We start from the raw sequence: 12835 nt of genomic DNA, 5'->3' as shown, positions 1-12835 counted from the left end.
TCCTATGTTTCATCAAGGAGGATCAGATGTGAAACAGCAGGAAGATATCTAAGAAGACAACTCAAAGTGTTCCTCCAACACAAGCATTCAGGTCTTGAGCAGTCCAGGCAAACAATGCACGTTACAAAAAAGCTTAAACTTGTTCTTCATAATAATTTAAAAACAATCCTAGCTGCCTATTTAATTTTTAAAACAGCAAAAAATATCCACCTCCCTTTCTATTTCGTAAAAGGAGTCTTGAAGTTTAAATCTCCTCAGTGTGGTAGATGTGCTTGCTTTGATCTGCTTAGCCCTTGGAAGTCCAGGGGCTCCGGGCTGCTGGCCCTATGGACAGTTCTGTCCGCCATTAGGGAATTTTTTCCCCCGAGAACCCTCTGTAACATTTCGTGAACCCCCAGGGGTTCATGAACCCCAGTTTGGGAACCACTGCATTGCAATACGCCCGGTTACACTGAATGCTCAGATGAGAAACGTAGGTGAAAACAGGATTTTTCAGGGTTAAATGGACAGATCCTAACCTCTGAAGTACCTGCAGGTGTGATCTTTTACATAGCAAGGCTGCGTGACCTAGGGCTGGTGTCGGGATCTGAGCAGCCATTCTATAGGCGCTGTGCTCATACAGATTCTGTGGCTCTTGCTCACACACACACAGGCCAGAACGCTAAGCCAGAGGCGCCCGCTAATGAGAACTAGAAAACACCCGAGAGGCGGATGCTTTTGCAGCTGATTCAGCGCGACTCTCGGGGGTCCATTCAGCCGGCTGGGCTGTGATTAGCCGGGGGCCTTGTCAGCTCACGTGTGTGAAGGTCGATGGCTTTGCAGGCCAGCTAGCAATGACTCCCTTGTAGGTGTCAGATCTCCGACGCCCCACGTTGCTGGATATTACCCCTCGGTGGCCAGCGGGGGGTGAATGAGGCACAGGTGTGGTGGCATTGCACCAGCAGCCAGTGCAGGCCAGGCCGGCCTGAGAAGTGACGGCCAAACCTCAGGCACCCGTGGCCAATCAGAACGGGGTAGCCCATAATTGCCTGCTGTGGGGCTCCCCCGCCCCTGTCTTTGCCTGCTCACCGGGCTCTGTGCCGGTTCCTGCTGCTGGACCAGGGGAACGGCCTGTCCCTGATGCAGGCAGCGCGGCCCCCGCAGGGACGAGACACTGGAGCGAGTCGGCCCCTTGGGGAGAACTTGAGGCAAAGTCCCGGCTGCAGAAGTAGAGAAGCAAACGCTGCAGTAGGAGAGTCTGAGGCCCAACACCGCCAGGAGGAAACTGCTGTAACGACCAGGGCAGGAATCTCCCCCGGGGCAGGGGGGAGTCAGAGGACAGAGATCGCCCAGCCAGCGGGGTCAGCAGCTGGGCAGGGTCACTGCCCCTAGCTCGGGGGTCCCACGCTCTGGGGGTCTGTTCCTGATGACGAGCTGGAGGCAGAATCTTCCCCGCTCTTTGCTGCGGGGAGAGAGGAAAATCGTTCAGAGGCGGCGTTAGCTGTGGGGAGCCCAGCTAGGGAAGGGGGAGGGGAATTCAGCTCTGGGCTCCCCCCACACTGCACCCCCCGTGCACCCCACGCTAACTCCTCTCTGTGAAGTGACCTGCCCCAGGCTGGGAATGGACATGGGGTTTGAACCCCAAACGCAGCACATGACCCTGGTCGTACCCGCCCCCGACAGACACCGCCGGGCTCTGGCTTTTCCCCACACACTGGCAGCTCCCGGACGGCTGGTCCGGCCTGTAATGGTCGTTGGAGCGACGTGTCTGGCTCAGTGTAAGGGGACTGTTGGCCCCTCACTGACACTGAGGGGGGGTTTTGGCTGGCCCTCTCCCAGTACCAATAGGAAGGGGAAGGGTCGATGGGAAATCAGGACCCTGAGACCGACAGTCCCCAGGGGCAATGGGGGGAGACCGACGCTACAGGTCAGCCTGGCTAATGAGGGAGTCAGGAGGCCAGACGTCCCCTTCTCCATGTGAGCTGGAGCTGCCGGGCTAGAGTGGGCAGAGCTAAGGGGAGAGCAGGGGCCGAGCTGAGCTGGGAAGCAGAGCTGCACCGAACAGAGCCAGAGGGGCCGGAGGAGCAGCCCAGAGAGCTGGAGGCAGAGCAGCAGCCGTGCTGAGGCAGAGGAGTGGAGCTGGGGCTGAGGCAGAGGAGTGGAGCTGGGGCTGGAGCAAACCAGAGCCGGATGCGATGAGCAGCTGGAGAGAGCGAGGGGGATCCTGGGCAGGGGGCCCAGCGCAGGGAGACACCCCCAGCTAAGAGGCCCTGCAGGCCAGACTTGGGGGGAATCATAACCCCGACGGGGGCCCTGATGCTGGGACCTCTGCCACCCAGAGCCGGAGGGCATGTGGCCACCGCCAGAACGAGTGTCCGACCTGCAGCATCCCTGCAGCACAGCCAGGGCCTGGGTCTTGTGAGGAAGACAGAGGTGCTGGTTGTGACGTCCCCATGTCTCAGAGCGGGGTGACGGGTTTTCCTTTCACCTTTCCCATTTTTCCTCATTTTTTCTAATTACTTGCTGTTAATAAGGTGTATTTGCTTGAGCTGTATGCAATGATCAGTGGGTCAGGGAGGTGCGCAGTGCGGAGAGAGCCCCCTGGAGTGGGGACACCCTAGCCCCTGCCCTGAGTGACCACAGCAGAGTTGGGGGTCGAGCCCCCAGGGATCCTGGGCCCAGCCTTGTGGGGTTACGAGGACTCTGCCCCCAGGAGGGTGGCAGGGGAGCCCTTGAGGTCAGGCAGGGCTCTGGGTGAAGGAAGTGGGAGCGAGGACTCAGATCCTTTCGCTCGCCCACTTCAGTGGGGTCGTGTGAAGCCAGGAAAGTTCCCCACAATAGCGGGACCATCCCCCGCTTACGTCCCGCAGCCCAGCGCAGCTCCCCTGGGGCAGGGGAAATCGGTGCTCACGTCCAGTCACTACTGGGCTCCCTTCTCCCATCATGGGGACCCCCTACACACCCATAATGCACTGGGGCATGTGGGCCCCGTACCCAGGATTTACTCACTGGCTGCTGGAGCGTAGACGGGCTTCATGGGGCCTGAAACACAAGCAGAGAATGAGGGTCAGTGCAGGAGAGCAGGGAAACCCCTCCCCTGCAGTGACCCCTCCCTCCTCCCCCCATCCCCCAGACACAGGGCTCCCCACCACCCCAACTGCACCTCACCCAGGTCAGTCTGACCCCAGTGCCCCCCACAACAGGCACACGGCGCCCAGCCAACGACAGAGCCCACTCTGCCCCCAGCAGGGCCAGGCTATGGTGACCCAGGGCTCATGGCACCTCCACATGGGGCCCAGTGGCCCTGCCCCACCTCTGCTTGGGGGGCAGTGGGAGGAGCCATTCCCCCGTGGGCTGGCTGGGTTGCCCCACTCCCCAGACCTCCCCACATCCTGGCTCCGCAGGGACCGGCTCTCACCTGCTGATTTTCTCCTCCACAGGATGATGCCGGCCCCTACGGCTCCAGCCAGAACCAGCACGGCCAGGACGATGGCGGCCAGGACCCCGGGGGGCAGGGGGTCCTTCTTCCCAGGGGCTGTGGGATGGAGAAGGGCCCAGGTCACTGAGGGGAGCAGCCGCTGGGGCATCCTCCTGGGGCAGCCACAGGCCTTTGCCTTGAACGTCTCCCCGAGGGCGTCTGCAGAGACCTGGCCCCAGGGGAGGGGAAAGGCTGAGCCGGGAGGGGGACGGGGATGGGGCCAGAGGGCGGGTGCTCTGCCGGGCACTGCCAGACATGCAGCAAATGTAGCAACCAGGCCCTTCCCTCATAATATCATCAGTCTGTGGAACTCACTGCCACAGGATATCACCACAGCCAGGAACTTAATGAGATTCACTGAGGGATCAGCCATTTCTGTGGGTCACACGAATACCCAGAGCTAGATGAGTTCACACTGACGATGGGCAGGGATATTGACCTTCCTGTGGCCCAGCCTCACCCCATCTCTGTAACTCCCATGGGGCCGTGCCCTGCTATTCACCCCCCCTTACCCCAGACGAGCGTGGGCTCCCCCAGGCTGCTGTGCTCCACCCGGCAGGCGTAGCGGTGCCCGTCCTGCTGCGGGGAGATCTCCAGGGACGACTGCGTGTAGTAGGTGCCGTCGGCGTTGGGCAGGATCCCGCTGGAGTCTGTCTCCGCCAGGATGTCTTCTCCGTCCCGCACCCAGGAGACGTGGATGGGACGCGGGTGAAAGCCGGTGGCACGGCAGGAAAGGGTGACGGAGCCGCCGGGGGCGTCTCTGCGGGAAACCGAGACCTTGGGAGGCACTGGAAGGAGACACAGCGTGTGAGCCACATGCCAGGGGCTGGGACCATGTAACAGACAGAAGACAAAGGTGCACAATGCATAGGCACCGACTCCATGGGTGCTTCAGGGCTGGAGCACCCACGGGAAAAAAATGGTGGGTTCTCAGCACCCCTGGCAGCCCCCCTATCAGCTCCTCCCCCTCCCTCCCAGTGCCTCCTCCCTGCCTTGGATCAGCTGTTTAGCAGTGTACAGGAGGCGCTGGGGGGAGAGTGGGAGGAGCGAGGGTGAGCTGTGCCCGGGAGAGGGGGTGGAATGGGGCAGGAAGAGGGGGACGGGGGCAGGAAAGGCAGGGTAGGGGTGAGGTCTTGGGTGGAGTGAGGGCGGGGCCTGGGGTGGAGTGAGGGTTGAGCAGCCCCCGAGGAAAGGACAAAATTGGCACCTCTGCCGCAGCTTGTCAACCTCCCCTGTGTATGAGAGACACCCGTTTGCACTGATCTGTAAATGGAGCTAGTTAATCTGGTGTAAATCCTCTCTGCAGAGTCACTCTAACTGCTCTAATCCTTGCTCACATCGGTACAGCTGAACTGGGTAGTTACCAGCACAGGCCTGGGCCCGGGTCTCCTTCGCTGTGCACGATCCCGCGCTATAACACGGCTACGTCCCGGCAGGCTGTCACTGGGCCACCCAAACACGTGTGTGCGATTTAGGGGCTAAGGGCCAGATTTCCAAACGCCCCTCGGTGCCTCACCCCAGTGATTTCATGGGGAGTCAGGCGCCTCCGTTCAGAAATCCCAGCTGGCCCCTGTCTGCATCGTCAGGCGCTTAAATCCCTTTGTCACATGGTCCCTGTCCCTGTCCATGTCTCTGCCCTCGGCTGTGGAGGTGCCAGCGCTGGGCACAAGAACCTCAAAACAAGTTTTTCTTTGTACAGAGACATGTATCCCCCCTCCCCTCCCCGCCCCTTCACACTCACAAAGGGCTGGGCCTTTTCTGGCTCAAACATGCCAAACAAATCAACTCACAGCCCAGAGCTGGGACGTTTCAGCCCGAAAAGGGAAGTCTGAGGCAGCTGGAAGCCAATTGAAAAGGCCCCGCAGAACAGAGATGCCCAGGCAGCCAGAACCGGCTAATAACCCGTCTGCTCTAATAACAGCCCGTAGCTCTCGTCTAGTGCTTGTCATCGGCATCGTTAACCCCATTGTACATGCGGGACACTGAGGCACAGAGATGAGGCGTGACTGGCCCAAGGCAGGAGTGCCAGAACCTCGGTAGATGTGGGCGGGGGGCACAAAGCCCCGCCCCCTCCATGGCCTTGCTCCAGCCCCTCCCGTCCCCTTCTCCAAAGGCCAGGCCTCCTGACCAGGCCGGAAGTTGGAGCTGGGCAGGGAGCCCGGGGTGCTGTGGGGAGCCGCAGTACCTCCGCCTGCCCTGGACGGGGGCTGGGGTACCCGAGAGCTCCCTGGGCGGCTCCCACCACATCCTGGTTTCAGCTTCCAGCCTGGTGAGGAGGCAGGGCCTTGGCGGGAAGAGGAGGAGCAGGGTTGGGGCCAGAGAGAGGGACGGGGCCTCGTGGTGAGGGGGGCTAAGGCCGACCTCGGCTCCCCCAGTGTGAACAGGCTGGTGCTGCCAGCAGGGGCTGTGCTTTGTACCTGCCTGAGGCTTGCAGTTTGCCGGAGGGCAACGTGGCTCCTGCCCCACAAACTATGCCCAGGTTAAAAAGCGGGTGGGAATGGCCCCAGCCCAAGGTCACCCAGCAGGCCAGTGGCAGAGCTGGGATTAGAAGCCAGTTGTCCTGTGTCCCAGCCCGGTGCACTATCCACTAGGTCACACTGCCCCTCCTGATCACGTCCAAGTCACATTGGTGTTGCTGAGCCCCGAACCCCACTCCCCATAATAAGCCCCCGCTGCTCACTCACCCTGCTGCTCCAGCACCGCCCGCCCCTGCAGCACCAGGCTCTGCAGGGTCCCCAGGCACTCGGACTGCAGGTACTGCTGGACAAACTTGGTCCAAGCCTTGCCCGCCGTCTCCCAGTGCTGCTTCGGGGCGAAGGCCGGCTGCACGGCCGCCACCCACGTCCCTGTCTGGTTGTCAAAGCTGATGAAGTCCCTCCCGTTGTAGGCGAACTGGAACCTCGGGTCCATGGGGTCCTGGTCGCTCAGGGCACAGCCCACGTGAACCTGCTCGGTGTGAATCCCTGTGGGGGAGAGAGAGAGCTCAGACCCTGCACTGAGAGCTGGGAAATGGGTCTGTAGGCGGGTGGGGTCAGAGGACACTCAGCCGGATGGTGACACCGGCACTTTACCGTCTCTGACCGTGCGCCTGGCCTCATGCTGAACTAGGAACAATCCCAGAGGATGCTGAGGGGCAGGAGGGGTCAGAGCAGACCCACGGGGAGGACTGAGGGGTTGGGGTCCTGCCAGACAGTTACTGGGCTCCTGGAGTCTCTCCAGTGGTGAACATGAGAGGTGCCATACGGGGTGAGACCAAGGTCTGACAGTGACCAACACCAGGGGCTCAGGGGGAGTGCACAGAACAGGGCAATTCTGGAGTGATCCACCCCTGTCTTCCCCGCCCGGCTCCTGGCAGGTGGAGATTTTGAGTTGGCCCAGGCACGGGATTGCATCCCTGACCATTTTGGCTAACAGCCATTAATGGAACTATCCTCCAGGAGCTTATGCAGTTCTTTGTTGAACCCAGTTATACTTTTGGTCTTCACAACATCCCCTGGCAGTGAGTTCCGCAGGGTGACCGTACGTGGTGTGAAAAAGTACTTCCCCATGTTCGTATTAGACCTGCTGCCTATTGATTCCATCAGGCAGCCCCTGGTTTATTATTGTGGGAAAGGGTAAAGACCACGTCTCTATTCACTTTCTCCACCCCAGTCATCATTGTATAGACTCTGTCGTATCCCCCTGAGCCGTCTCTTTTCTGAGCTCAACACCCCCCATCTTTTTGGTCTCTCTCATACGGAAGCGGTTCCATACCCGTGATCATCTTTGTTACCCTTTTCTCTGAGCCTTTTCCAGTTCCACTCTGCCCTTTTGGAGAGGGGGTGTGTGACGTTGCACCCCATAATGCTTTACAGAAATATGCTTACGAATGTAAATATGATAAATGGAATCTGTTTTATGCTACATAGGCCATGTCACATATCTATGCAAAGGTTATGTTCTACTGAGTGTATCCATCCTATCTGTATGCCTGTATCGTTTTTATATCTGAAGTTATGAGCGTTGTCTCTATGCTTATATTTCAAATGTTTGCTGTAGGACGCATCTAAGGCAAATCTGGTCAACATAGTGTGAGGGGGTTACTGAAGTAATTTGGAGTACTTGGGTAACCATGGACCTTCATAGATGCCAATCCACATCTGAGCTTTCCTGGGAACATTCAAACTAGCATGTAGACACTGGCGTCGGCCTGTAAAGAACTGTCATGCATGGACATGTGACTTGCCCATGTGACTCCAAAACTCCATCTGGTAGCTGTGGTTCTACACGGGGAGAGGTGTTTCCAGCCACAAGAGAGAGGCTATATAAGGCCCTGGGAGACCCCTCCATTTGGTCTTCATCTGGCTCAAGAGAGCCTCTCCTCCCTCCAGGGTACCTGAAAGAAACTGGAACAAAAGGACGGTAACCACGGGGGTGTGAGTGATTGCTGGACCCAGACTAGAAGGAGGCTAGTCTGTCAAAGGAAGCTCACTGGAACACCTCTCAGGGTGAGAGTTACCTGCATTTAGTTTCCTACCGTATTAGGGTTAGACTTGCGTGTTTTATTTTATTTTATTTGGTAATTCACTTTGTTCTGTCTGTTAGTACTTGGAACCACTTAAATCCAACTTTCTGTATTTAATAAAATCACTTTTTACTTATTAATTAATCCAGAGTCTGTATTTATACGGGGGAGGGGGGGAAACAACTCTATCAGTGTTACAGAGGGTGAACAATTTACGAGTTTTAAGCTTTATACAGGGTAAAACGGATTTATTTGGGGTTTGGACCCCACTGGGAGCTCGGCAGCCGAGTGTTGGAGACAGGAGCACTTCTTAAGTTGTTTACCGTTAAGGCTGCAGCTTGTGGGGGACGTTCCGACCTGGGTCTGTGTTTGTAGCAGATGGGTGGGTCTAGCTCAAACCAGGCAGGGCACTGAACCCCCAGGCTGGCAGGGAAAACAGGCTCAGAGGCAGTCTCAGCACATCAGGTGGCAGTTCCCAAGGGGTTTCTGCGATCCAGCCCGTCACAGGGTGACCAGACCTGCACACAGTATTCAAGGTGTGGGCGCACCAGGGATTTATGTAGCGGCAATATGATAAATTCTCTTATTTTCTATCCCTTTCCTAATGGTTCCTGATGTTATGTTAGCCTGGGGACAGGCTATTTCCACACAATTATAATTTTTTGAGAGAAAATTTCAATTTGGCCAGAAAACATTGATTTTCAGTTAGGGAAATTGATCCTGAGGGTGCTCGGCGCCCTGCCTGGGATTCTCCTGAGATGGAATTTCTGAAAAGTTTCCTTCCAGGAAACCTCCCATTTCTGACTTCCCTTCCGATCGGGAATGACACCACTTCCGGGAATAACACATTTTCCGTGGGAAGAAAACTCCATTTTCCAGCCAGCTCTGGTTTGGGCAGCACGTAGGCCCCGATCCCCAGTGGGAGTGATTCTGAGCAGGCAGCTCTCGCGTGTCCATGAACAACAACAATTCTCAGACACTCACCGCCCGTCTGGTTGTACAGCTGCATCCACCTCCTGGTCTCAACTTTCGAGCCCTCCTCGTGCCTCCAGAACTGCTGGGTCTTTTCCTGGAAATACTCAGCGCCCATGGTCCGTGCCACCCACTCCTGAGTGGGTCTGACCTCTCGCGTGTCACTTCTGTAGTTCGCGATCTTAACGTCATCCAGCCGGGCGATCATGATGAAGTGATGGGTCCCGTCTTCGTTGATGACGGCTGTGACTAGCACGGACAGGCTGTGGTGCCCTAAAGCAACAGGAGCGAGGTTGAGTTTATCAGCAGCTTCCTCCCTTGCTCAGGGGACACCAGGGTCACCCAGTGGGGACCAGCAGAGGCCTCCCAGCCCCAGCCACGTCCCCCTGCCCTCAGCCCCATCCTGGGCGAGGGACGAGCTGGCATGTCTGTAGTGCACAGGAATCAGGTAGGACAAGCTGTCAGCCTGCGCCTCTGAAAGCCGGTGGCCTGTTTGGGGGGTCAGACATTGGTGATGGGGGTTAACTGCCCCCTAAAGGGCTCTCTCCCAGGGGAAAATGCCCTGAGGACGGGAGAGGCGGATGGGCAAACTGCTTACAGCAGAACCTGGGGCATTTGTGGCGTGTGTGCCTGTCTGTGGGGTGTGCACGGGTGTGGTCTGTACGTGTAGAGGGGAGGGTCGTGGGTGTGCATCACCTTCATTGTCAGTTTTTACTGAAAAATTCCCGGTTTCGATAGAAGCCGTTATTTGGTGTTTACTGATTTTCACCCCAGTTTTGGCTCACTCAGCTACCCAGAAATACTGATTGTGGTAAGAAAAGCCAACCCGTGACAGCCGGTCGATGTGTTTGTGTGAATAATAAGTGAGGCTAAGTGTGAGTGCAAGGCTGCCTGTTAACGTGAGGGGATGGAGAGGAAGTTACACACACGCACACGCGCACACCGTTACTGTGCAGTCCAGGAAATACACCACAGCATTAAACTCCTTTGAGGTTCCCTCTGTGTTGCTGTTGGACCTGCTTTTCACCCATGTTTTAAATGTTTAGAATAAACACACCTGTGCCCAGCTGGAGCGGGGCTGTTACAGGGAGCTGTCCCGTCTGACACCCCCAGCCCGGGGCTCACCCTGCCCCCCCCCGCCCCAGCCCGACCAGGTACTCACCGCCTGCCACAGCTGGTGCCAGGAGCCCGCAGAGAGCCAGCAGCAGCCCCCAGGCCATGGCTCTTGTGTTGCACGGGGAGGGTGACCGGACAGTCTGGGGTGGGGTGGGTAATAGGCACCTGTATAAGATAAAGCCCCGAATATCCAGATGGGGAGCTCAGCCCAGGTGGGCTGGTAGAGCCTGGCACAGACCCTGGCAGCCCAGAGCAGAGGGACCCACTGCCGCCCCACACCGGCACTATCGCTATCACTTTCCAAAGTGTCACAGCAGCCTGTGGCCATCGAATCAGGACACAGGCAGAGGCTGTTCATCATCGGTATCCAGGCAGAAGTAGCTGTGTGAGGTTATGGTGCAGAGCCCGTGATTGCAGAGTCCTGCCCCGTGCCCAGGGGGGTGCAAAGGCTCTGGGGCAGGGCACCGGGTGTGGGTACCATGGGGCAGGGGCACAAAGGGGGCAAAGGGGTCAGGAGTGAATCCCAGCCGGAAAGGAGAAGGTGGTTTTGGACTCTCCGAGGGGCAAGGCTGGAGCAGCCCCCATAGGAACGAGGGGGGGGCCACAAACAATCCCTCCATTGCCAGAGCAAGCTGGCGACGACTGCGGGACTGTCTGGCAGGCGATGGGTCTAGGCTCTGGGGCTCGTGTCCCAGTTACAGCTCATGTTCCTAACGCTCATGCTTCAGGGCCTCAGCCAGCCACTGGCAGGGGTCAGGAAGGGATTCCCCCCCCCAACAAAATAATTTGTTGTGGGGTTTGTGTGTGTTTTAGCTCCCCTCTCTGCAGTGTCAGGGCTGGGTGGGGAGGGTACTGAGGGCCACGGGCATGGCTAACTGGTCCTTGCACCCATGCTCAGGGTGTAGCTGATCGCTGTGGGTGGGGTCAAGGGGGAATTCCCTCCTCCCCCCCAGTCAGACTGGCAGTGACTTGGGGGTTCTCACCTTCCCCTGCAGCCTGGGGGCGGGTCACTGGCCAGGATTATCTGCAGGGGCAGACTCACTCCTGCAGCGCCTCCTGCTGGTCTCTCAAGAATTAGCTCAATTCAGCTCCAGAGCGCCCTCTGCAGGCCAGTGATCAGCCTGTCCTCTGGCCCCCCGTGTCCCTCCCTGGACTCCAGTGCCCCTTTGGTGAGGGACTGCCAGGGGCAGCACCCCAGTTAATCTGGGTCTCCCCTCCCTGGGGAACCCCCACCCACTATCCCCACCTTGCCTCAGGACAAGGCTACTGCCAGTCATTGTCTGGCCGGCCACTCAGCACTGGCCAGGGGGGTTTGGACCTGCTGCCCTGGCCTGCCCCTGGGCTGCCCCCTGCAACCCCCAGGACCTCTTGGCCTTACACTAGGCCACAGCCTGGGGCTTTCCAGGCTGGAGCTCCTCAACCTTTCCCCAGCCCTGCTCCACTCAGGTACCTGGTCTCTAGCCCCTGCAGCCAGGCCCTTCTCCCTCCGCAGGCAGAGGGGGAGTGAGTGGGCTTCTGGCCCCTCTGCCTTTATAGGGACCAGCTGGGTCTGTTTGGGGCGTGTCCCCAGCTGCAGCCACTTCCCCCAATCAGCCCAGCCTAAAAGCTGCTTTCTCCAGCCACAGCCCCCTCCCAGGACTGTTTTTAACCCCTTGTGGGGGGGTCCACCCTGCTATGGGGGGAGGGTCTCTCACTTAACCCTGTCCCTGCCATTGCAGAGCCTTGGGCTCTGGCACCCCTCGCCTCCCCCTCCCTCCCCCGTTCTCAGTCTGTGGCAGGTAACAGTCCAGCCTCCTGGGGGCTGTGGCCCTTCGGCCTCATTGTGGGTGTCAGATTAGTGAGCGGGGGCAAGTGGGGGCTGGTGGCTTGTGACATACGGCAGGTCGGACCGGCTGAGCTGCTGGTTCCTTCTGGCCTGAAGCTCATGATACAACCGGTCCAGGGCTGCCCCGGACGTGGGTTGATGAGCCCTCCATGCTGGATGAGCCGTTCCCATGCTGGGCTCAGCCAGTCCCTGAGCCAGGCGCTGAGCTGGTGACTCTCAGGGCTGGTCAGTGAGCCTCACAGGAGAACCAGCAGCGCCGTCTGCCCCACGTCACTCCGTGGCTTGGACCTGTCCCCTGCCTGAGCGCAGGACGGACTCCACAAGCCGCAGGTGTCAGTTCTCTCCAGCCCTGCCCTCGCTCCAGCCTGGCTCCCGGCCCTGTGCGTGCCTTGTTCCAGCCTCGCCCTCCACTCCTGATTCCAGCTCTTAGTGCTGGCTCTGGTTCCCGGCCCGACGGTCACTGCACCAGCCACTGGGCCAGACCCTCCGCAGCTCGGTGTCTGACACACGGTCATCGCTAGGGTGACCTGCTGTCCCGATTTTATAAGGACAGTCCTGACATTTGGGGCTTTTTCTTTCATAGGGACCTATTATCCCCAACCCCTGTCCTGATTTGTCATAATTTCTCTCTGGTCACCCTAGTCACAGCAGACAGACAAATGGGTGATGGACACAGCAGTGTAGCTGAGGGTAACATTCTCATTTGGGTAACATAGTTTGGGTTAATTTACCCCGGTCTATTTTACCCGCACACCACTGGCTAGATCGATTGATAGATATTCCAATACATACAGCCCGTCTGAGCACCTACCTCTCCATCTCTGCCCATCCCAGCTCTGAGAATGGCACCCATCACTGCAGCAGGGCAGTGTCTCCCGTAAATCAAACCAGCAGCTCAGATTCCTTTCTCCCTCCCCTCCAGCGAGCTGGGCCAGGCTGGGTTTGTTTGGGATTTATTTAT

General features: G+C 58.4%; 1 protein-coding gene across 1 annotated transcript in view; it reads right to left on the bottom strand.

Moving 5' to 3' along the window:
• Positions 1-258: 258 nt before the first annotated feature.
• The window catches only part of LOC123345791, a 65339-nt gene continuing 52762 nt past the window's right edge, over positions 259-12835 (bottom strand). The window contains exons 7-13 of the mRNA XM_044982840.1: positions 10096-10251; positions 8946-9206; positions 6142-6420; positions 3970-4245; positions 3398-3514; positions 2989-3021; positions 259-1441 (exon numbers count right to left, since the gene is read on the bottom strand). Of these exons, the coding sequence (XP_044838775.1) occupies positions 1368-1441; positions 2989-3021; positions 3398-3514; positions 3970-4245; positions 6142-6420; positions 8946-9206; positions 10096-10251 (1196 nt within the window). The 3' untranslated portion in view covers positions 259-1367. The remainder of the gene's footprint in view (positions 1442-2988; positions 3022-3397; positions 3515-3969; positions 4246-6141; positions 6421-8945; positions 9207-10095; positions 10252-12835) is intronic.

This window comes from Mauremys mutica, chromosome 12, assembly GCF_020497125.1.
Source record: "Mauremys mutica isolate MM-2020 ecotype Southern chromosome 12, ASM2049712v1, whole genome shotgun sequence".
Lineage (NCBI taxonomy): Eukaryota > Metazoa > Chordata > Testudines > Geoemydidae > Mauremys > Mauremys mutica.
Note: the sequence above shows the minus strand (reverse complement) of the source record. Positions and strands in the feature narration are given on the sequence as shown.